This window comes from Mastomys coucha, unplaced genomic scaffold (genome assembly GCF_008632895.1).
Source record: "Mastomys coucha isolate ucsf_1 unplaced genomic scaffold, UCSF_Mcou_1 pScaffold22, whole genome shotgun sequence".
In the NCBI taxonomy this organism is placed as follows: domain Eukaryota; kingdom Metazoa; phylum Chordata; class Mammalia; order Rodentia; family Muridae; genus Mastomys; species Mastomys coucha.
In genome coordinates, this window is record NW_022196905.1 from 115,465,352 (window position 1) to 115,490,342 (window position 24,991).

The window sequence follows — 24,991 nt, forward strand, 5'->3', positions numbered from 1 at the left end:
AAAAAAAAAAAAAAAAAAAGACAGCATAGCTCACTGCCATTTAAAAACAAACAGAACTACACTCTGGAGTGACGATGTGTAGTTGCTTTCTGCCATTTAAAGATGTGGTTACCGGAAAGCGTCAGGTTCTATCTGTGATCATTAGGGTTCTATCTGACAGAGGGGGTCTGTGGAGGCCTTTCGAAATAGGAGTTATTTAGAGAAGTAGAGAGAATGTCGAGGCCAGTGTGGAAACAAGGATTTAAAAGGTCACTGAATACAGCAGTTTCACTTCAGTGTTCTAAGAACAGACCCTGGTCTCCGACCTTCCAGGTGATAACTTTTTATAATTCACTCAACCGACATTTCCCAAGAGTCCCCGTCATATGTCCAGTGCTTAGGACTAAGAATCGCCAGAAACCAGCGGGAACATGAAACTCAAGGCAATCCTCTCCCGCCCTCTCCCTCAGCCCCCATGACTTGTTACAAGCACTAAATGTTTGGAAGGAAAAGCATTGGTGGGGGCAGGGCTGGTGGGTGTGTGTGGATCAGCAAAAGCTGACTCAGTTTGGTGGTGGAACTTGGTGAATCTCCATCTTTCCCTGAGAAGGGAAGTGTGCCGGGGAAGGAAAAGGGCAGGAAGCATATGAAAATGGAGTCACCCAATGCAGGTAGATTTGCCATCCCTCAGAGACAGACCATTCCAAGCAAAAGAAGTAAGTGGTGCTTGGAAGTGTTGGGAAGCAGCGAATTTAGGAGTATCCCCAGGAGGACGTCAATGACAATAACATGTGGAGGCAAACTACGTACTCCTGTTTGTGAACATCTGTCTTCAAAGACATGTCACTAAGGCAAGTCACTGCGTTACCTCTGCCATTGTCTATGTGGGCGAACAAACTGGGACCCTTTTTGGGACCCTTTGTTCCTAGGAAGGCAAGAGCCCCAGGCAAAGGGGTGCTCATTTTGACCCTTCTGGATACTGCTATCTTCCCAGGGTACTGCAGCTTCGTGAGGCTAGAGGCTGCGGCTTTGCTGACATGTAGCTAATGATGGCCACAAGAAGCAACAATGTTGCTCCGTCCCGAGACGGAGAATATATAAAAAACATCAGACCCTCTGGTTCTCATCATCGATGCTGAACAGGGTCTTGGCTGAGGTTTTTAGAAGGGCGTTGGGAACATTCTTATAACTCATAGAAGCGGGAGAGGGGACAATAGCTGGCCGAGTTCTCTGCAGCTACCCTGGCCTCACCAATGGGACCCCCTACTCTCCTGTCAAGGTGCCCACCAGTTTCTAGTGGTGTCCTTATATCTATGACCATCTTTGTATAATGCCCCCTGAGAGCTGAGCTGTCCATCATACTCACTACATTCCACACCATTGGCCACTCAACAGTGGCCATTCCAACACTGGTGGGATGGCTCAGTGGCTAGAGGCACTCACCATGGAGCCTGCTGTCCTGAGTTTGATTTCCTGCACCCACATAGTAGAAGGAAAGACCTGACTCCTGCCAGGTGTCCCGTGATCTCTCCATGTACTCTGTGGAACACGTGTGTCTCCCTCACATACAAATAAACACATGTAAAAAAATATATACCATGGCTATTCAACACTTGGATGAGTGGTAAGAAAAGGGGAGTTTCTAGCTCTTAGCACAGAAAAGGAGATGAAAAAGTCCCCAATAATCATTTTATATCTACTGCTTGTCGACATGACATTGCTGAGGACGGATTAAGTGAAACCACAGCTATTATTAAAATTAAATCCATTGGTTTCTTATTTTTTAAAAATGTAATATAGCTTCTAGAAAAGTGCAAACACCCCCCCCCCCCTTTACAGGCTGTAGGCCAAATCCTGCCCTTCATTTGTTTCTGTAAATAAAGTTTTATTAGCACACAGCCAGGGCCATTCTTTCATGCACTGTCTGTCCGTGGTAGCTTTCAGATTTCGAGGACTGAGCAGGGCAGCAGGGACAGACCCTGCAATGGGCACATCCATATGGCTATGCCTGGTCACAAAGATGGGTAGGAGTGATGGATCCAGACTGAGCTTGTGACAGCAGCCATCTAGAGGCCACACAGGTGACAGAGAGTCAGCAGTGGCCAGCCACACACTCAACATTAGAAACTGCAATAGCTTGGCCTGCCGTGCTGTGCAGGAACCTGACAGGATCCTGGCAGCAAGGCAGCAGTTAAATCAGGAGAAAAAGAGATCTATGCCACAGGGTCTCTCTGCTGCTTGCATGCTGGGGTTTAAAACCGGGCAAATTTGGGCTCCTCCAGTCTTTGCCTCCACACCTGGATTTTACATGAGCGCTAGGAGTTTGAACTCCCCATGCTTCTCGTACGGAAAGCGTTCTCTAACCACTGACCCAGTCTCCCAGGTTCTCGATGCTTTTCCTGGCTCGGGTGCATTAATTCTAATCACCCAAGCAGACAGTGCGCACTCCTTTCTGCACGCGTGCCCCTTCTGCCATGTGTCACTGTCACCAGGCCTGACACAAAGGCTGAGGGGGACGTCCGCTGGGGCAGGAGGAACCACCAGAAATTTTATTACCATATTTGTTCTTAGCCCCAGGTTAAAAGTAAAGTAGAGGGCCCTGTTTTCAGATGTTGGTGCTAAGAACACTTTTTCAAGTGACACAGTGTGGCCCCTAATTTGCTTGTGCCAGGCTCTGGGGACTCAGCAGGGCCTACCCTCATGTAGCTCAGCAGGACAGGCTATGACTACTATTAGCTATGGAGTAATTACCAATTACTCCAATCGGAAACTCCTGATTTCCTAATTAAACAGCTCAAGCTGGACTTCTCATCACCAGTTCTCCTTGCTCCCCCCACCATTTTTGCCCCCTCCCAATTCTCGGGTAGTAAAAAAAAAAAAAAAAAAAAAAAAAACAAACCATCCAACCCTGGCCTCCATATAAGGCTGCATTTAAATTGCCTGTCACTCAAAACAAAGGAGAGCCGCTCATTTGTAATGTGCCAGCCACCTGAACGCTGCCGGTTTTCCTCCAAGCCTCCGCGCACTGGAGCGCAAAGATCACTTTTCTATTGTTAAAATTGTATAAGCTGGGGCTTTTTTTAGCAGCGAAATACACGATTTCACTTCTCGGCTGAGGGCTGCCGGCATAAAAGAGGCAGTATCTTACAAATAAATTTGCTTTGAGGGTAGAAAAGGGGAAAGAAAGAAAGGAAGGAAGAAAGAAAGAAGGAAGGGAAGAGAGAGAAAGAGAAGGAAAAAAAGAAACTGGCTCTAGGCTGGGGGAAGCCAGGAATTCCTCAGGGCTGTGTCTGGAGAGGAGGGTGGGATGGCTTCTGGCTTTGTGAGGGTGTGGCCAAGGATGGACCAGGAGTCCTCATCCAGAGTTCTGAGAAGACCTGAGGTCCTGTCTGAGTGCCCTTGGCTAGGTGAAGGTGACTCTGTGCTGACTGGCACGTGGCCTGCTGGCCTTGCCACCAGAATAGCTAAAGTGGCCACTTGGAGTGTGACTTTTCTTGCACCCCTGGTGCACCTTACATGACCTTACTCCAGAAGGGTAAATTCAGATAGCTGTCACCAAGGAGCAGAGGCAGCCCTGGGTGAGAGCTGCTTCCTGTGTGAGCGGTCCAGAGAGGCTGAGACAGTGGCTTCAAGCCACACAGGAGGGCTAAGATTGTAGGAGACCACAGATGCAGAACTGGCTGTGTGGCAGGGAACAGGGGCTGGAATTTGTGGTGACCTCCTAGCAGCCTAAGCGGGTGATGATGGCTTCCATGTTGAATGTTTGCTTCCACTGTCTGTCCTTCAGAAGATCGAGATAGGTTTCCCTGGTGTCATGGAATTATCAAAGCCCACTGTGCTACACAGTGCCATATAGCTCAGGGGCTCACCAATGTGGCCATGGCAGGCTGCACAAAGCTTACAGCCAGGCCATGGGGATGTGTGGAGACTTTGAAGCCTTGGTCTTTCAGCCTCAAACTACTCTGAAAAAAAAGCTCTGAAAGACCACGTCTCAAGATTTTACCATGCATCTGAAGTTTTGCTAAGGCCTCGTCGTCGCCATATGAACCTCCTCAACCTGGACCAAAGTCCTGTGAGGTCACCATCATATTCCCCACGTTAACAACAGCAAGAACCAGGATTCAGAGAGGTGGAGCAAGCAGTGAAAAAAACACACAGCAGGTAGCAGAAGGGGGACTCGAACTGGGGCCCCAGAACCCATGCTGCTGCTGTAGACTGTGACCTTAAGTTATCATCTGCATCATCCCAAGGCCAGGCCGTGACCTGTGGATGCTGCACATGTGCAGTCGTGGGTCATGTGGCACGTGATAGCTGAGAAAGGCCGTCAAGAGTGGGCTGGAGCCGCCCTGCAAGCCTATTTTCTTGGATACGCCAGTGTTTAAAAAATATTGGAGCTGTCAGAATCCATCAAGCCAGACACTCCGGATTTGCACATTTGACTGTGGTATGTAAATGACACCCCATAACGGACTGGAATATGTAAATATGTGCATCTAGAGGGATCCAGGATTTTAAAACCAGAAGACTGCCAAACTGCCATCTTCTCTAGGGAGTCGGAGGATCGGGCCCACGCTTCCATAGACAGTGGCCACCTGGAACCATCTGTTCAGACTGGCCACAATCTGAAGTGTCCCAGCCCCAGCCCCCCCCCCCTTGCACCTGCCCTAGAGTCCTGTCAACCTCAGGTCCATGTCCCCACACTCCCCTCAAGGTCACTGTTCCTGTATAGCCCATATCCCCAAAGGTGCAGCTAGGTGACAAAGGGCTGGAACCCAGGAAGAACCTTTGCCTTGTTTCACTGGGTATTTCACACATCCAGCTGGTTGTCTCCCCAAGCCACAGCAAGCCCTCTACTACCTCATCCCTGACCCGGGAAAGCCAGGCCCTGTCCTCCCATCCCACTGAGCACCCAGACTACTCCATGCAAGCCAAGTCCTGGTGAGGTGGAAGGGTGACTGGCTGAGGAGAGGAAGGTCAGGACAAAGTACAGGGGATGCACACAGCAGGTGCCTAATAAAGACCTAGGGATTTGAGGAAGGGCCCTCTGGGTTTTAGAATCAGCTCTGAGCTACTGAGATCTGAACTCCAGTGGTGTGGTCTCCATGTAGTCTCTCCATATTGCCAGCTATCTCCACTGTGAGGTGCAGCTGGTGATTCTCGGAGCTCCCTCAGTGTGAGGGAGAGCTGCGGAGCCTGGCCAGCCTCCGTGAAGTGCATGCCAGGAGGTGGATGGCTGAGGAAAATCAGCAACTGCCTCTGATCTGCCTGAATACCTCAGTTTTCCCGTTTGAGCACAGGGACACCAAGCCTCAGGGGACGTGTATGACACTAGCAGTTAAAAGTCAGGCTTTATTTGCTCTTTCTTCTCTTATGGTGCTGGGAGTGCAACCCAGAGCCTCTGCACATGCTGGGCAAGCATTTAACTCCAGAGCCCTGGCACTGTTAAGTATGGTAACATTGGGCAAGGTGTAGGCAGCACTTAGAATTTCTGGCCAAAGGACTACAAGGGTGACTTAGAGGTTGGCATCCGAGAGGTGGAAGTTGCCAGAATGTGGAGACAAGGGTGAGGGCACAGAGTCAGGGATGGCAAGAATCTCCAGCCTGCTCTGATCCTTGGGCTGTCCCTCAGGGGACTCTATATCACGTCTACCTGCCCACGCTAGCCTAGTGATCTCATGGTTTTTTTAGCAACACACACAGTGGGCCAACCCTTGGAAGCTGGCAATGGGGGACTCCAGGTAATGCTTCCTCCTCTCAAGGCCACTGTGGCGCATTTTCCAAAATGCCAGCCTAGAAGAGCAAAGCTAAAGGAACATGCATGCCCTTTAAGGAATGGCGGCCACGCAAATGTCATCAAAGTGCCGTCCTTCCTGGGATTTTAAATATAGTGGTGGCCTTTGGGAAGTCTCTTCTGAGTGGCTAAGGAAGTCCTGAGGGAGCCTTAGCTGGATGGGGCACAGAGGAGGTGCCCGGCTCTAGCCAGAGTAAATCCTTTAAGCGCTTTGGCCTATACTATGGTCTCTGTCACAGCTGCTCAGCCCTGCCCATATCCTGTAAGAATGGTGGCAACCATATGCACAGGAGGCTGGGTTCTAATAAAACTTTATTTATAAGGGCAGGCAGTGAGCTTGGAATTCATCCCAGAGTCTGCTCCCACCTCCATCTAGAAGGTGCTCAGCTGTTTCAGTCCCTAGCTACTTAATTGCTGTTGTGCCTTAGAACAGTCACTGGGCTGTTGACAGTCTTGGTTGGGCATGACGGGGCACACCCCAGGACATAGGAAGTGGAGGCAGAAAGATCAGGAGTTCATGCTAGCCTGGGCTACCTGAAACCCTGTATCAAACCAAAGGAACAAAAGAACAGCCCTATATCTGGTTTGGACTGATGGGGTGAGAAACGGGCAGAGGGTGCCCCAGCAGTAAGTGAGCCTCAAAACCCAGCAGGCCACATTGATCCGCAATCTAGGTAGATGTTTCACTCAGTGCTCAGAACAGCATCTGGCTTGTAGGAGAAGCCCAATAAATATTTGCCTAAATGATGAATGATGATGTCTGCAGCCAGCCAGAGAATGAAGCACATGGAGGGGAGACAGTCTCCTCCCTGCTGCCCCCAAAACAGGATGTCCCCACCTGGTAGCCTGATGGGACAGCTTCAGACACAGAAATCCCTTCTTCCTGCTTCGAGGAGTATGGTTCTGAGACCGATTACCATGCAATACAGTGCAAGGCTGAGTCTAAGGTGCCAGGGACATGTCAGAGCAACAGAGGGAGTGTCTGGGGGTTAGCCGGGGATGGGACCTTGGCTTAGAGAAGCCGGGAGACAGAGCAAGTGTAGGGATGCCTTGTCTAGTCTGCAGTGCCATCTTGTTTGGAAATGAGCTTGCGGTCATTGGCATGGGGCACCTTGGTATGTGGGTTTTGTATGTGCATGTATGTGAGTCCAGCTTACACAGGCCAGAAGAACGTGTCAGATCCCCTGGAGCTGGAGTTACAGGCAGTTGTGAGCTGTCTGATGTGGATGCCGGGAACTGAACCCAGGTCCTTTTCGAGAGCTAAGCTGAGCCATCTCTCCAGCCTCTGGCTGGCCTTGAACCCCCAGTGATCCTTCTGTTTTAGCCTCTCATGAGCCTGAACTAACTCTTGACAGGTCACCAGGGTGGCTGCGTCCAACCACCTCTCTGCGTCCAAGTGTTTCTGTGGGGGCCGGATGACATCCACTCCCTGTCACAGCTCTCTGGCCCCTGAGATGGATTGTGCCTGTCACTCTTTGCTAACAGTGTCCCCCTTTGTTTCCTTCAGGGAGTGACACCCACAGCAAGGCTGGAAGGAGGAACAGGGAGGAGTTCATCAAAGATGCTCATCCAACTGGTCAGGAGCTTCTATGCCAGGCAGACACAATCGATACAAGGCTGAGGACCAGGCCCTGCTCTGTGGGCTTCCTTGCTCCCTGAGGTAACCTGGGCTACCATGTTTGTGCTGAGTTTGACTTCTGTTCTGCAGCTGGTTGGATTGGGGCATCTGTTACCTTGGGGGAAGGTCTGACCTCAGACCTCAATGATTGGGGGGAGGTCTGACCTCAGACCTCGGTGACTGATGCTTCTCAGCTGAGGCAAACCTGGTCCATCCAGAGGCACCTGGAAGCTGAGGAAGTTGGCCTCATCTTGTCCCAGGTGGGAAGATGGCTGTTTTGGTTCTGGAAGGTTGCGTTTACTCTGTCTTGCTCTCTGGGAGCCCACCTCTGCATTCTCACCTCTCAGGATCCTGGCTTCGAATCCCAGCTACACCAGCAGCTGTGGGCCCAGAGCCAGATCATCCCAGCCATCTGTAAAATGGGCAGCACAGGACCAACCACCAAGAAACCAAACAGCAATGGGTGCATCTAGCAAATGCTGGGTACCCTTGTAAATGTGACGGCTGCCATCAGATGGGTCTCGGTGTGCATGCTCACCCTCATCTCTGTTTCCTGTGCTAAGACTGGACTCCGCCTGTGTCTACCTCCCACCCCAGGTCAGAGCAGATATGGGGTGGTGCGATTCCCATCCACCGAGGCCAGGGTTGGAACCTGGGTAGAGGGAGCGCCCTCAGGCAGAAAGTCTGTCCCTGGCTCACCCAGCCCCGCCCCCGCCAAGAGCAGAGGTGGAGGAGACAGCAGCATCGTCTCCCCACACATGACAAGCTTGGGAAGAGAAGACAGGAAAAGATGCCCTCAAGACAAATGGCTGTTTTCACTTGGTTTCAGTGCTGTCTCCGGGGCCAGGCTGGGATGAGGGAAGGGTCTGGCTTGCTCTTGTCTCTCACTGGCACCATTAATTTCTTTTTGTTTCCTGCTGAGGTGCCAGCTCAAGGTGAGCGACTACACTACGCTGAGGATCCAAGAACTGATAGATTGCATTCCTTTGCTGGGTCCGTTTCATGCTTGGTGACTCCACCGCAAAGCAATTATCACCATGGAATGCATAATGGCCTAATTAATAACTAATGTCAGCTCAGGCTCTGAGCCATGATTATACCTTAGCGTGCCAACCCTCTCGCTCCTTTTAAACATCTGGAGAGAAAAATATTATTATAATTGACTGGTTAGATTGTTAGAGTGTCCCTGCTCTGTGGCTAGGATATGAAGTGGGAAACATACAAGGCCTGGAAGAAGAAGGTCCGAGCCACCAGCTGGCTGTGTGACCCTGTTTAACGTCTGGGGAATCTTGGTGTCTTAAAAAGGAGCCATTTTTCCATATGTGTGTGCACATGTGTGTGTGTGTGTGTGTAATCTAGGATTCTTCTGTTCTATATTGTATCCCTCAAGACCTGGCACATAGTAAGTGCTCAATAAATCATGGTTAAAGGCTATGGCTGCCAATTAGAAGCAGCTGTGTGGCTTTGGGCAGGTCATTAGCCCCCCGTGCTTATCTCTTGCTGGTATTGTAAAATGTTGGCAAAGACAGTCCCCAGCTCACACGTAGGTCACGGGGAATAATGAATTGGGAGCCGCAGAGCACCCAGAGTGCTGCCTGGGACAGAAACCCTGAGAACCACGCTTGCCAATCGTATCACATGTCAATCAATGCTTGCTTCATTAGTACCTCTCCAGCTCCTGGGGAGTGGGGACCATGGGGGAGCAGAGCAGTCTAGAGGTATGTGTGTGCGTGTGTATGTGTGTGTGTGCAAGGTAACACACACACTCATGTACACACGCATGCAGAGCCTCGTAAAAAGGACCATCAAAGGGAGGAGTAGTCTTGGCAGTTCTCCATAGGAGTGACATGTGATCAGACTCTGCAGGAGCCACAGGTGTCAGGGACGCCTGGTGATGCCTCACCTGTTTCTGGTTGTCACTGAGATGCTGTGGGTGATAGGTGGGGACACTCTCTCAGGCAGAGGTCAGCAATGATCCAGAACCTTACAGTGCCTAAGCTGAGAGCTTTGCATGTAGTGGGCAAAATGTCCAGCAATGGGGTAATGCAGGGAAAGCATGTGCAAAGGTCCTGAGGTGGGGGTGGGCAATCAAGGAAGACTTTGAAAAAAGGAAGGGGAGGACACAAAGAGGGCAGTCGTTGGAGGGGGGTGGTACAAAGTCTCAAACGGATGTTTAGGCATCTGGATTTCATTCCAATTGCTGGAAGCTGTCAGAGGGTTGTAATGGTGTGTGTGTGTGTGTGCATGTGTGTGTGTGTTGCTGTACACTATCAGCCCTAGAGAGAGGCAGAGGGGCTGATCCTGAGGTTCTCAGGAGTAACAGGCAAAGAACAAGTCACGTGTCATTCAAGCCAGCCAGCCAGAAAATGCCCCACCAAGGCATGTGGGTGAATCCTTGCAGGACACATGTGTGGGTGGATCCTTGCGGGACACGTGTGTGGGTGGATCCTTGCAGGACATGTGGGCATTTACTTATATAGTTGAGGGAAGAAAAGGAAATGTGTGAAGTCTCAGAAGCCTGGCATCACCACCCCTCTCTGTCCTGGGTAGCCTGGCATCACTACCCCCTCTGTCCTGGGTAGCCTGGCATCACCAACCCCTCTGTCCTGGGTAGCCTGGCATCACCACCCTCTCTGTCCTGGGTAGCCTGGCATCACCACCCCTCTCTGTCCTGGGTAGCCTTGGATGCTGAAGAAGGGTTCTAGACAATCAAAACAAATATTATGGAGACAGGGTCTCACAGTCCAGGCTAGCTTTAAACTTATTATGTAGCCAAGGATGACCCTGAACTGCCTCTTCTGCCTCTGTCTCCCAAGGAATGCGGTGGCAGGCCTGTGCCACTGCACCCAGTGTGGGTACTTTGGACAGAACCTAGGCCTTGGTAATCATGAAAGAGAAGAATCACAAAATTCAAAGTGAGTGAATATTTTGGGACTCCGGAGAGGGGTGGAGCAGGGCACAGAGAGTCTTTCCTTCCCTTGACTCACAATGACCCAGGGTCTTACTGTGTAGCACAGGCTGGCTAAAGTAGTGATCGCCCTTCCCAGCATCCTACGTACTGAGATGGCATGTGTGTCACCATGCCATGGGCCCTTCTGAGCCAGGGACCATGGGCTGCGGCCTGCAGTCGGGAGACCTCTCTGGACTAACAGAACCAGACACAGATTCATGCAGAGCCATCTGCCCAGGCTGACTTGGGCAAACTGAGGCACACCTACCACTGCCCAGTCCTCACAGCTCACCCTGTCTCTCCTTGGTGTTATACCATTAACTGCCCAGAACAGTTTCAAAGAGGGCCAGATATGTTCTGAGCAGAGACCACCCCGACTGCTGATGACATCATCGATGGCTCTAGCCCAGGAACCCACAGGGTCGGCAGCCCCTGGAAGGGCTCAGCACTGTCCCTCCATCACCGTCCCAGGCCCACATATAAGGCGCAGCTTGTCAGTCCACATTCAGGTCTTCACTGTGCTGCCCGAACGAACATGTCTTGCCCTCATTTCCCATCCCGAGTCACAAGCCGCCCATCCAGAGACAAATCTCACTTCAGCTTCCATATGGGCACCGTGTACAGATCATCTCAGTCCTTACCACAAACCCCACATACCAGTGGGCTGACAAGGACACAGAGGCTCAGGAATGACCCGCCCAAGGTCACCTGACCAGGAACTGAATTTAGGCTCATAAACCTGGATTGCTGAGGCCAAGGCTAAGGTCAGTGCTTCTGCCATCAAATCCCACCTCTACAGATAGGTCCCTTTTAGGACCTCACCTCCTCCACAAAGCCCTCCCCGACTGCCGGCCTAAACCAGCCCCTCCTTGGCTGGTTGGATGGCAGGATTCTAGTGTTTGTTTGCATTTGTCTTGAAGAACCTTGGGGACTGCCAATGGCGGCTTTGGCTCCTTTTCCTCATGGCCCAGCACAGAGCAGAACCACTGTGCCCAGCAGTCTCCTACTGAATTGCCACTTCCTGGCCTAGCAGGTTCCTTGTCACCCCTCGAGACTTATTCTAGGGCACCAGGCTTCCCCCAGCAGCAGAGAAGTGCTCTGTCCCTCAGCCACTACCCCACAGTAGACTGGGCTGACAGAAGTCCCTGGCTCTCCTGACCCCAGTGGCTTTCTTCCCTCAGGGACAGAAGTGATACAGTTGCTTCAGTCTCTCTCAGTCATGAAGCAGCTGAGATTGGTGACACCAGGGTGACAGGTGACGCTGGTCCCCAGGGGGCTCTGAGGCACACAGCTGAACACAGCACCCTCTCCTGCAACTGCCTAGGAAAAGATATCACTGAGATCACATGTACACACAATTGCTGTTGCAGGTGCCACTGCTCTGACCAACACTAACAGACCTGGGTTCGAGTCCTGACTCCTCCACTCTCAGCCTCTCCATGCCTCCGTACCCTTATCTGTAGAAGAAACTGCATGGTCCCTATGAGAGGATTCTCTAGAATGTCCCACAACTTCCCAGATGGCGGAGAACCAGATCTAGGTGGGACAGCAAGGCCATGGGACGTGCAAGCCTGCCCCTCTTGGTCTCCATGTCCCAGGGTCTCCTGCTCTGTTCCAGGAGTTGGGATTAAGCTCTGTCTCTGCTGGCTTTGGGTGTCATGGGGGAACCAGAATCCCGAGTCTTACTTGTTCCTGCACTGCAAGAATGCCTGTTGTACAGCAAGCACCTGGGAATACCTGCCCTGCAGATGAATGAATGAATGAATGAATGTGTGAATGAGTGAATGAATGAAGCCCTGAGCTCAAAGAATCTTTCCTCCCTGGTTTCCTCAGGTTATCTGTCACAATGGGGTCTTAGTCTCCTTGTTGGACATTGGGAAATCTGAGCACAGAGGCTGCATCTGGTATCCTGTGGTATCCCCATGGTCCCCAGCGGGGTTTGCACACAGTAGGGCCCATGGACCTGTTTAGTCTTTCCCTACCCCTCCTTGGCACAGAAACCTCAGTGCACATTGCTGGCACCTGCCTCCCAGGAGGCCACATTGCTGCAGGGGAAGGAGGAGTGACTTCAGGGACGGAGAAGAAGGCTCAGGCAGTGACATGAGGATCTGAGCTTAATGTCAGGAGCCGACATCTAAAAAATAAAAATAAGAAGAGCAGGCAGCACACAGTCAGAATCCCAGTGCAGGGGAGATGGAGCCAGGCAGCCCTCGGATGCTCACTTACAGGCTGGTAAGCTCCAGATCCCAGGAAGGCTCTCTACATACATGTTCATACGTGTGTACCTGCATGCTCACACACGTGCACCTACACATGTATACGCTGTAGCTGGCTCCTCACTTGGTATACAGCAAGTGCCAAGTCAATGTTTGCCGAATGAGGTCTGATAGAATAAGGAAAAGAAGGGGCTTCCTTACAATGGTGTTGAGAGCCACTGTGGGCAATGGGGAAAAGTCATAAAGCCCCATCTTGAGAGTTCATAGGGAAACTGGCTGTGAGTCTAGAACATTCTGCTCTAGGGACATTAGGGGAGGGATGTAGAACCCAGTGGGCCACAGGCTGAAGAATCAGGTCCCAAGCATCATTATTTTGATGAATCTTCCCCATCTCCCTGAGGGGCAGATGCTGTGTTCATTTCCCCATTGTATAGCCAGGGAAACTGAGGCTCATTTAGGAACACAGCCACAAGCAGGGCCACCAAAAGAATTCAGGTCTGTATGACACGGATTTGTACCCACTCTCCTCCATCCAAGGCACTAGGCCTGGGAAGAATCTGAACTCTTGCGCGTACCTCCAGCCCTTAGCACCCTGCCTAGAACACAGTAGGCCTTCAATCATCGACTGAGCAGCTGAATGTGTGACTATGTGCTGGGCCGCACATCCCTTGCAGGGGTAGGTGTTTCCAGGAGTTCCCACAGCACACCCATCCCTGTCTGACCCGGAGGCAGCTCACAATGAACACACCTCCGGCAGCCTCGTCTGCCCGGCGCCAGGCCCACCCGGCCCCAGAGCTCAGTCTATTAAAAGCCTTGTAGATTTTCATACATGAGCGTCTGGGCAGCCGGTAGACTAATTGCTGTTAAAGGCGCGACTGTTCCTGCCACACGGCCAGAGCCATCGCTCTTCTTGGCCGGGTCCAGCCCATTCCTTTGCTGGATAGGAAAGCTTACAACATACACACAAGGCCAAAAAGCAATTCGTGTCAAAAAGCGATCGATAACATAAAAATAAAGCACGGGAAGGCGAGTTAAAGGAAATGCCATGTAAATATGTGCTTCACGTCCATGATTCCAAGATTAAAAAAAAAAAGCAATCAATACCCTTCTTTAGATGATGTTATTTCTAATGAGAAGGACCCGGAATGGCTGCAAGTATCTGCTTAATTCGGGGACAGGAGCATTAATAATTTACTTGATAAGGCAGAGAGCGTGAATCAAAGAGGAAGGCTGCGGGTTCTTAATTTGGTTGTAACTCAGCATCGCAATCCAAGGATGCTTTGATGGGTTAATTGCAGATCCAGACAGACCTGTGTGTTTGAGGGAGCCTCACCCCAGCTGGCAGGACAGGTAGGGGGACAGGCTAGTGACAGCACCAGAGAGGGGGGTGCCGACAGCAGGGAGGTCATGGGCTGGCTGTTTGTACTGACTCTCGCTGCTGGGGACACTCTAAGAACAGGATTGAGTGCTCAGTTATCACATAACCAGGCCCCAAATTAAAATCCCACTTCTGTGTATCTTCTGGGCTCCCCAGCTTGGCCTTCTCAGCACCTCTCAGTTCCCCCTGTATGCTGAGCATGCAGTTAGCTTTCCAAGTGGAGGATTTGTAGGATCCATAGTTCCCAGCCTCAGTGCTATGGGTAGAGGGCTGTGTGGGCCTGGGCAAGTGCTTTGCCCTCTCTGAGCATGTTAAGACCTACAGAAGAGTAGAGTCTAGGCTCTACCTCACTTGCCATATTAAGTCACAAGACCTTACTGGTCCCAGCCTGAGTCAGGTCTTACAGGTCACGGCTGAGCCTCACTGAGCTCACCTGAGAAATGGGTGAGTGGTGCCTTCCACACAGGACTTGTGGGAGGCCACAAGTGCCAGCCTCCTGTCCTCAACTCTCCTTCCATCAGTACCCGCTTACTGAGCTCCCCATGAGCACGAATAGGATCTTTAAAGCAGAGGCCAGTGGGTACAGACACTTGCCACCAAGCCTGAGCTTAATCTCCAGGACCCACAACCTCTTCAAACTGTCCCTTGATCTGCACACATGTGTTGTAATGCACGTGCATACACAAACATACATGCATGTATATATACATACATATCAAATAAATGTAAATTAAAAAAATCTTTTAATGGGGAGGGACAGAGACCCAGATAAATTAAATGACTCACTCAAGGTCACATGGCCAAGGAAAGCCACGCTGGAATGAAACTCCTTGTCAATCAGCTCCACAGCCCAGGCTTGCCCTGTTACCTGTCCCCCCAGGTTGGAGGGAGGTCCCAATGCTCAAGGGACAGGTTTTCCTGGCCTCGTCTGTTCATTAGGACTATATGTGGGGCCCGAGGGGATGGTCAACCCGTGCTGGGAGAGCCACAGAGATGAGCCTAGGGAAGAAGAAGATGGCTTGGACAGCGGAAGGAAAGGAAGAGACCTGGAATTAAGTCCCCGGGTAAAGGGTAAGAGAAGGCAGGGTAGAGCAGGAGGCCGCTGGCAGGTGACAGCCACAGGCAGGTGGGGGCCAGCAGCTCCCACAGGCTCTGCTATCTTTGAAGTCAGGTGAATGGCACCCACAGAGTCCCCTTGAGATGTGAGATGGAGCTGGTCCTGCCTCTGCTCTAAAGCCCCTGTGGCCCCCCACCTACCGTCATTGTCCACACTATGGCAGCCCCAAGGCTGGAGCACTCTGGCACCCCAGCCCTGTAAGAGGTATAAAGCCACGTCTTGCTGGCTAAGCGTCCAGTGACTACCCTGCCCCTGGGGTTCTTGGATTTAACTTGCGTGAGACACAGGACACAGGGAAGCACACTCAATAAGAAGGAACAGAGAATGCCAATTCCCTGGGACAGCAGGAACCAGGCTAGGCCTGTCTGAGGGCAGAGGGGGCCTGGTCAGACAGTCAAGTGCCTCGCAACCTTGAATTTTGACTCTATGGCATCCTCCATGTAATACTAAGTAGAGGCAGCCTGTGCAGCCACCCGGGCCCCAACACTCAGGTTCTCTCTATTCTTTCCCCACCTCAGTTCTAGACTTGGACCCTTGATATACACCAGTTACTGCCTTGCCTCTCTGAGCCTCAGTTTCCCTACTAGGGTTAATCACAGACCCTCCGTAATTGGGTCAATTGTAACAAACTTAACAGTCAAAGTGGCCATGGGTACCATCTATGAGACAGACAGCACCTACCCACCTCTGAGCCACGCCTAGCCATGTGTCAAGCGGCAACAGTGAGCTCATTAGAAGGTATACTCTGAGAGTCTTGGTTTGCTCACATTGAGCCTATAACCTGCTGGCCCGAGCAGCCATCACAATGGTAGTGTGTGACACAAGCAGAGGAAAGGGGGCGTCTCAGCGTCCGCAAGTGGAAGCACCGAGGTAGACCGCTGGGTATGTCTGCTTGGACAAAGTCTACAGAGAAGGTTCTAGAAAGCCATGGAAGACAACACATCATGACTCATTACATTGGCAACCAGGCAGTGCCCAAAATGTACATGGCCAGCCGTCACCACCTGTCTTTCAGACGGCGGCGCAGAGAGAGTGACTCAGCCAGGGTTGGATATGTCATATGTGAGGCTCAGTGTACAACAGTGGCCACAGCAAGACCCAGGTGCTCCCCTCAATCTGCCTTTTGTCCCAGGAGGGATTTCAGGCCTGTTCCAAACTCCCTTAGCCACTCACCCATGAGAAGACACTCAAAGGGAGAATTCCTGAGCTCCCGACAGCAGATGTCTCACCAGGGTCTCTGACGGCAGCGGAATCTCTGTATCTACCACAACTACCTGGCACCATTCTCTGGAGCCAGGGAGGAGAAACCTGTGGTCCTGTGCACAGAGAGACCTGTAGGCTTGGCTACGGCGAGAAGAATCAACTTTGCCAAAGGGGCTGGGGCTGGGTAGGACTAAGCAGGAAGAAGGGAGGAGAGGGGAGGGGAGGCTCACAGCAAATGTGGGGTCTCCTTTTATCTTTGGAGTAACCATGCTTCTAAGCCACCCCTGAGCATGATCACTCACAGTTCAGCAGCATGCCTGGGCTCTTCTTAGTGTCTCTTTGGAAGTCACAGGTAGTGAGTGATTCTGGACTCACAGCCAACAGAGCTCAGCCATCGGCTCCTGGCCTTGCTTCTCTGGGTAGCATTGTGATCTGTTTCTCCCAGCAGGGAGTATGTTGGCCAGCAGAACACGTCAGGAAGTGAAACTACCATAGAAGCTAAGGGCCACCGTATCACTGGCCCCATATCACTGCCACTTTGGGCTCTTGTGACAGTAGGCCCAGGTTTGAAAGACAGAGACACAGAGTCATGGCTCCACAGGGTTACTTAAGGACCCATGCAGACAGATAGGTCAGTATGGATGGCCATGGCCATCATTGGACAACACTATTGAGTCTGGCAACACCAGGTCCCCTGCAGGACAACTTCTCCATGGGAGAAGAACTTGGTGCTCTGGACTTTCCCAAGGCTAGGGACCATTTCTCACCAGTTCTCGGCTTTCTCCAACTTCACAGGAGTCTGACACAAAGAGAGTACCATCCAGGGATGTTTGCAGAGGCTAAATGGGAGAGGGGCCTGTCTTCCCGGGGAAGTCTTTGAGTATAATGCAAAAGTGCCTGCTATCTCCATGCCAAGAGGGGCAGGGTGGATGATGTCCCAAGGCTGACATCAGACTGCTTTTGATACTCTGAGAGTGTCTATTACATGTGTTTGTGAAAGCACATGTGTGTGTGTGTGTGTGCGTGCGCGCGCTTTTGGTATGTGTGCACACAGAGCCAGAGAGAAACTCTGAATGTCATTCCTCAGCTGCTCCTGAGACACAGGGTCTTTCATTGGCCTAGAATGTGCCAAGTAGTTTGGTCAGTGACTCCAGAAATCTCTATCTAGCTCTTCCTCCTCATTTTCTTCCTCCTTCTTTGCCTCCTCTTCAGCACTTGGGTTACAAGAGTGAATCACCACACCTAGCTTTTTTTAAAATGTGGGTTCTGGGGCTCGAACTTAGATCCTTTCATTCCCAAATGGCTTTACCACCTTCCCAGACCAGCTAAATGTTTACTGAATGGTAAATGACTGTGTGGACTTAGCCAGCCGCCCAAATCTTCTCCTGGTTCTCTCTCCTGGACTCTGAGGCATGGGTCACATGAGGTCCCTCGGTCCCTGGGAGGAGGACTTTGTTAGCGTGCAGGCTGTGATACACAGTGCCATGCTGTAAACTAGTGACATGGCTGCCACCTCAGCAACTCACTGGCTCTCAGAGTCCCAGGGAATTGTCCCTAGACACAGAACTCAATGGTGTGGCTCAGACACATGAAGTCACTCGCTAAAGCCTCATAGGTTCCATCACTGGGGTCAACCTACTGGTCCCCAAACTGCTGTGTTCCCGTTAGGCTCAGATGACTGTCTCTGCTCCAGGCCAGCCAGAAGGGCTTCGGCCATCCCACAGGCCACACTGTGAATAGGAAGCTGGAGGCAGGAGGTCCACTACTGTGGTCCTGAGGTCTACGGGCCAGGCTGATGCACACACTGCTTGGAAGCACCTCACCTCAGATTTAGCCAAAACAAAACTTTTAATTTAGATGTTTGCATCTCTCTGTCTCCAAGCAAAAATAATGACTGTAATAAATGAAGGTAATTAATTGTGGTTTGTTCCTTTAGTGTCTAGTCAGCTTAATTTTACCTTTTCAACTAATAATGAGAAAATAATTTTTGCGCGTGGAGGGTTAATGACATGTAACTGTGAGAGCCGCTAATTGCACGTTACAATCCATCCATCAGCAGCCCCATCTGCGTGGCTTGATTATGTTTGCTAAATTATTGCTTTGAATTATCTTTCATAAAAGCAACTTTTATAATTAGCAGGGCCTTTCGGGCTGGCTCCCTTGCTCTGTGCAAGGATGTTCAAACTTTGGCCATTTCAAGCTGGGTTCCAGAAGCCACCTTCACTGGCTGGCTTTTGTTTTCCTGGGTGAGGTGGGGGAGGATGGGAGGGCCTAAACTGTCCTTTGAGGAATCAAGGAAGCCTTGATTTGTGGCGGGAGAGCCCACTTCCTCCCCACCATACCTCCCACAGGAAAGACAATTAATGTGAGGTTGGGGAGACCCCAACTGTGCACACCGAGGCTGCTGGACTAGAAGGCAGGAATGGGACCTGATGAAGCCGCTGTGAGAGTCACCTTCATTTGGTTCCATGGCTGCTCTTCTCCCTACAGGGGTGAGGAGGGACCTGCAGCCATGGTGGCTCAGTACAGTGATCATAAGGAAGGCAGGGGAACAGAGTCAAGTCCTGTGGGTCATGGCCAGAGAGTTGCCTCAGACAACTGTCTACCTGCATTGGCAGGGGAAGCCAGCTCTCTGCTTGAAGAACTCCAGTTAAGACTTGTCTCCTTCCCTGTCCTTAGGGATATCAACTGTGCACCAGGCTATGGCTGTGGCTGCCCAGCTGCTTCCTTCTCTGGAATTTGTAAGCTAGGTTTTGCAGGAAACAGGAGGAGAGCTGAGGTTCAGAGGGCTCGAAGAACCTCCCCAGGGCCACACAGCTGAAGGACCGGGGCTGGAATTCCAAGCCTACCATCCATGGGGCTGTGCCTCGGGTCTTCTTATCACTGAGAGCTTGTAACATTTAAGTCTTTCTTCTACAGAGAAGGGGAGAGATCGTTTCTCCACACAGCCTAGGCGGGCCTCTACCTTTCCAAGTGCTGGGAGCACATCGAGCTTTCCGAGCCTTCTAACACCCAAGGCGGTGTTCTGAATACTTCCTTCATATTTGCCTTGCTTCTCCCTCAGCCTCAACCTTATGACAGAGAGAAAATCATCACCAAGCTGACGGATGAGGACACAAGAGGCACGAAGAGGTCAAGCAACTCACCTAAGGTCACATAGCCAGTAACTCCAAGTACTCATTCCTGTGACACTCTGAGAGTGTCAGACGGGCATATCCACCTATCCAGTATTCTCTCTCTTTACCCATACCCCAGAACAGCACAGAAGGACCAGAAGTCTCTTCATCCCCAGGGGACAGAGAGGGAAAGGGTGATTCCTGGCATTAGAGAAGCTACACCCACACCATCATTCATGGACGCGCAGCTGCACTTATGTACGTAGGTGGTTCTGAGGAAGAGACGGCTGTGACGAGTGGGGAATGAAAAGGAGCCCTCTCTTCCACCTCAGGGCTATTGGGAGAGGGGCTACTGGGTCTATTCTGAGATCCGGGGGAGCCCTTGCCTGTGGGGGCATTAGAGATGTTTCTCTCCTCAGCCCAGCATGGCTGCAGCATCTTCTCAGGCAGGTGAAAGCACGTTATTAATATCACAGAGAAGATGGTAGGACATTCTGCTGCCATGGGGTGGATGGGCAGATGGGGGGCAGCCGCTGTCACATGGGCTTGTAGCAAAGGCCATGAAGCCTGCTTCACCCAGAGTGTGGTGGGAGGCAGATGTGCTAGGTGGGTTGATCGCTACGGGGACTTATTCACAAGGTTGACTTAGTGGGACGAGGGCGGGGGAGTGGGGGGGGGCTCATCTACTGCAGACCTTAGATTTCAACTGGAGGGGAAGAGCTGGGGAGGTGAGTCGTAGCCTGCAGGAGGGAAGCCCAGTGCACATTACCCCCACCTCCCCAAGTGCAGTGCCACTGGCTCTTACCTCAGCTTGGAAGCTTTTCAGCACTGGAGCTACCATCACTCTGATTCCCTGAAAGAGATGGCAGAGGGTCTACCACAGAGCGAGCGTCTCGAGCCCATCCCCAACCCTTCACACGCGCGCGCACATGCATGTATACACATCCACACCCACACAGTGCACACACACACACACGTGCACACACACACACGTGCACACACACATGCGTGCATGTATGCACACACACACATGAACACACACACATGAACACACACACATGAACACACACATATGAACACACACACACACACACACACACACACACACACGGTTCTGTTCTTGTAATATTTAGAGCATTCAAAGTCCCAGCATTCTGGAGAGGGAGGCAAGGAAGGCTATTTCCTAAGTGCACATCTATTTTCTTTTTGGTGGTACTAGGGATGGAACCAAGCATGCCACGCTCTGCCACTGAGACTTTAATATTTTTTTTAAAAAAGATTTATTGATCTTATATATGTGAGTACACTATCATCAGATCCCATTACAGATGGTTGTGAGCCACCATGTGGTTGCTGGGAATTGAACTCAGGACCTCTGGAAGAACCATCTCTCCAGCCCTAGCCCTTAACATTTTGAGACAGGGTCTTGTTATGTGGCTCAGGCTGGTTTGAACTCCTGAACTCTTGAGTACTCCTGAGTACCGGGAAGATGGGGCTCATGTTGTCCTTATGTGTGGCATGTTATGTTATGTTATGGTCTAACTCTGGGGAATGGGGGCCGGAGAGCTGGCCCTGATTCTCCACACTCAGCACTAGGTGGGCAAAATCCCCAGGGGAAGTCCCTTCCAGGCACAGCATGGGACTGATCCTTCCACGTGGCTATCTCCCATGAATCTTCATCTTAACTTTTGCCCAAAAAAATCACCTCTCTCCCTGCCTGTCTCTCCTCACCGGGGCATGAAGTGAATTCTGGGGACGTGGCTGTTTACCAGCTCTGTGGTGCCAAGCCCTGACCAAGGGGTTCATCAATGCACTGAGCACACAGGGGGGCTCGGCTCTAGACACCCACATGGCCCAATTTTCCTATGCCATCTCAGGGGCAGTCTTGGGGTTCCCCAGAACTCAGGAGAGGTGAGCGTAACAAGGTGTCAACCCTGAAGCCTGTGGGTCCTCAGAGACTGCCACTGTCACTCAAAGTCACAAGGAAAACCCTGTGGGAGGGAAAAGGCATTGGAGGAGAGACAGGGACGTGGAAGGGCAGACGGAGGTAAAAGAGACTCCATAACCACGGGGACACTCCCTGCTCTGATCCCAGCTAACCTTCCACACTGAGTTCTGTTTCTGGGACCTCCCAGAGTGGTTGCTGCTAGGATGTAAGGTGGCTATTTAAGGGACACACAGGTAGTGTCCAGGGCTTTGGTTTCAGGAGCCAGGGTGCCAGGCTGAGTGATGGCAGAGTTGGGAGTCTCAAGGTCAGGGTGTCAAGGCTAGATGCACAGAGGCAAGACGCCATCAGGAGAAGGTGGCCGTGTACCACAGCACAGACTAGAGGAGTTGTCACTGGGGATGATGGCTAAGCAGGGTGGACCCACTGCCTCAGAGGAAGCATTTGGCCAGAGTCAAACACAACATTAAACTTTTTAAACCCCAAGTCCCCTGATTTTATATAGGGGATACTGAGGCCCCAGGGTGCTGGCCCCGCTAAGGTGACGCAGCAAGCAGGTGATACAGCTGGAATCCAAGCCCAAGTCTGAAGATTCCTTCAACAGGCTTTTTCTATATCCCTACAGTCAAGTGAGGTTAGGGGTTCACCTCTGAGAGCCATGAGGAGAGGAAGGGGATAGGAGCTGAGCCAAAACCCATCCCCGACTGTGACCATACTCCTATGGGGAGCCAGGTGGGATGCATGTAGTAGGTGGGCCGGACCCCTCAGACGATGCTCTTAAATAAAGCTGTCACGACTCTTCCATCAGGAGGGATGAGCTCCAAACATGAGAGTTTCCAGAGCTGTGACTATAACAGGAATGGAAATTTATTCCTTCTAATTATGTAATTGCATAATTTTATGTAGCATTGGAAATTATGTAAGGCAGACTCCGGGGCTGAAAACCTGTCCTGGATTTCCTCTCTCACCTGAGGGCTCCCATACAGACTAAAGGTTGAGGTCGAGTTCATCATGCTGGGGAAGGGATGGGAGAGATGATCAGAGAAGACCAGAGAGAAAGACAGAAGTGTGTGAGGCTATGAAGATCTACAGTGGATTCAGCTTCCCAGGGACGGGAGTGCCAGAGGCACTCTATAGAAAGAAAACTGTTTATAGAACATGCTCTGGTCTCTATAAAAGAGCAGAGAGGTCTGGGGACATGGCTCAGTTTGCACGAGGCCCTGGGTTCCACCCCAGTTGTCACATAAACAGGATGTAATAGTGTATCCCTGTAATTCAGCCCTTGGGAGATGAGAAACTGAAGGCCAGCCTGGGCTACGTGTGACCCCATCTGAGAAAGACCGACTTGTGCCTGTTGAGGATTCTGCCTTTCTCCCACACATCTTCTCCTGCAGCTCTCTCTAAACTTACCCCAGAGATCAGTCCTAGCTGGGCCCTCATCCCCACTTTGCCCTGAAGAGCCACGGTTGCTTATGACATCATGATGGATTCTTCAGGTGTGAGGCTCAGCCCCTCTGTGTCTGCCTGCCTGCCTCCACTGCCAAGAGGAGGAGCCCACACTCAGTACCCCTCCCTCCATGGTCTAGCATACTCTAACACGTAAGCTGAGATAGTCATTGTCAGAAGGATGACTGCTGGATAGAGCTTAAGGCTGGATCCTGGATCTGTTGCCCACGCTGAGCATGTTCTGGCCCTGTCAAAGTGGTGCAAGGTTCAAGACCTCCACTTTCTGTTTACTCTCATTGATTTTAAAATCATATTTATGTGTATACACACACAATATATACATATACATATACAAATACATATACATATACATTTGATTTGAGAAGCAACAGGGACCCTGATGGCAGGTGGGAAGGGGATAAAATTCTCACATTCAACTTCAAGGAAGAGCAGACACATGTCTGGGCTGGTCTGCTCCTCAGGGGAGAGGGAGGGAGTGGGTTTTGCCTGGCCATTGCCATCTCTAGGCCCAGACTGGGGTCTGGAACCTTGATGTGGGGGTGGGAGGGACAGGGATACTGACTGGCAGGAAGGGGCAGTTTCCAGAGCCCTAGCTAGCTATGTCTCCCAGGCCCAGTATCAGTCAGAAGATTATCCTGACTTCAAGTCAAATTGCCTCACCCCCAAATGCCAACCAGTTCACCCGAGATGAGGACTGTGAGACTGCAGATCCTAGATGGCCTAGAATCTGGGTGGAGGCATTTGCGGGGGTGGGGCAACTCCAGTCAGTGCTGGGGACCTCCCTCCCCCCAACACTGCCAGAGCCGACAGGCTAGGGGTGTGATTTATCTTTGTGGCTAATTAGCTTCTTTTCTTGTTAGTCACTTATGTCTACAGTTTTCACAATACAGTTTGAATGGGGTGGCGGGGTGGGGGTGGGGCGGGGAGCTGCCTTCCTGCCCAGGCAATGCTGTGGCTGTGGTGGGCGCACTACCTCTGGTACATCTTTCTTAAATTCCCGGTGGACTTCAATTAAATGTTTAGGAGAATGCCCGCTTTCCTCCTGTGGCGGAGACAGCTCCGAGGAGACAGAATTAAGCTCTTTCTGGAACGAGAGAGAGAGAGAGAGAGAGAGAGAGAGAGAGAGAGAAAGAGAGAGAGAGAGAGAGAGAGAGAGAGAGAGAGATTTGTCGTCGTCTCTTTGCTTTTGAATTATTGTACAACAGTGCTCTGAACAAGTTTCCATAACTTACAGGGCTGAGAAAGAGTGAGATATTGACTCCTGGCACGCATGGAAAATTAAGAAACAAAAAACCAAACCAAAACAAAAGGATCAAACACAAAAGGTCCCCAGGACACTATGGGTTTTCCATTTTTGTCCTTAGGAGCTGGACCAGAAAAAGTTGAACGAACATTTTATCTACCCCACTCCTTCTCCCCCCTCCACAGCCCCACCTCTTAAATTTCTAAGGAGTGATGGCATAAGCCTGTCAGTAACTGAAGAAAACATCTCCAAAGCGTGTCAAAATAGCAGCGCGTGGCATATTGTATGGGCACTTTCCCCGCTTGCGAGTGCCGCCGACAGCTTCCATACATCAGCGGCGGGCACAGCTCCAACTGCCGCATTCTCCCTTAAAGGTTCATAAATTCGCCTCTTAAGATATAGATGGCTTTTTAATTCCAGCAAATTTTGGAAAAATGAAGGTGCCGAAGAGAAGCATGCTGACCTCGGGTGTACCCCACGGTAAATCACTGAAGGTTCTCAGAACCCTTGCTGACTGAAAAGGAACAGATTGGATTGGGGGTATGGGGGCTGGCCTGACTGCACACTCAGGAATCAGACCAAGGATAGAGAGAGAGAGAAGGATGGACTTGTGTGTGCGTGTGTGTGTGTGTGTGTGTGTGTGTGTGTGTGTGTGTGTGTGTGCATGGTGGGGCCTGGTGCTGGGATCTATGTGCTTGATCATGCCTCTCAAAGCTTCCTTCGCTGTCAGGGAGGCTTTCGCAGGAGTACAATTCAGCAGCAGTTGTCATGACTCATTTGCATAATCTAAGGACCGCTCTGTTTGTGTGGCCTGCACTGCTGGCACAGACTTGAACAGGGCTCCCCACCCCCCAGGACAATAACTCCATGAACCCTCCTGCATCTATCACCCGATTATATTTGCAGCAATCAAGACCCATAATTTCCTAAATCCGGTGGTGCAATAAATTCCTGCAATCAGATTTATT

At 51.2% G+C, this 24,991-nt stretch overlaps 1 protein-coding gene across 11 annotated transcripts in view; it reads right to left on the reverse strand.

Moving 5' to 3' along the window:
• Cux2 (cut like homeobox 2) overlaps positions 1-24,991 on the reverse strand; it is a 188,404-nt gene that overhangs the window by 41,499 nt on the left and 121,914 nt on the right. For 6 of the 11 annotated variants that reach the window (XM_031337741.1, XM_031337748.1, XM_031337751.1 and 3 more), the window contains 2 exons: positions 23,754-23,864; positions 20,174-20,221 (listed from right to left, as the gene is read on the reverse strand). The exons of 1 other annotated variant lie outside the window; for it this stretch is intronic. In XM_031337741.1, the coding sequence (XP_031193601.1) occupies positions 20,174-20,221; positions 23,754-23,864 (159 nt within the window). The remainder of the gene's footprint in view (positions 1-20,173; positions 20,222-23,753; positions 23,865-24,991) is intronic. 4 more of the 11 variants (XM_031337744.1, XM_031337746.1, XM_031337747.1 and 1 more) reach the window with 1 other exon arrangement.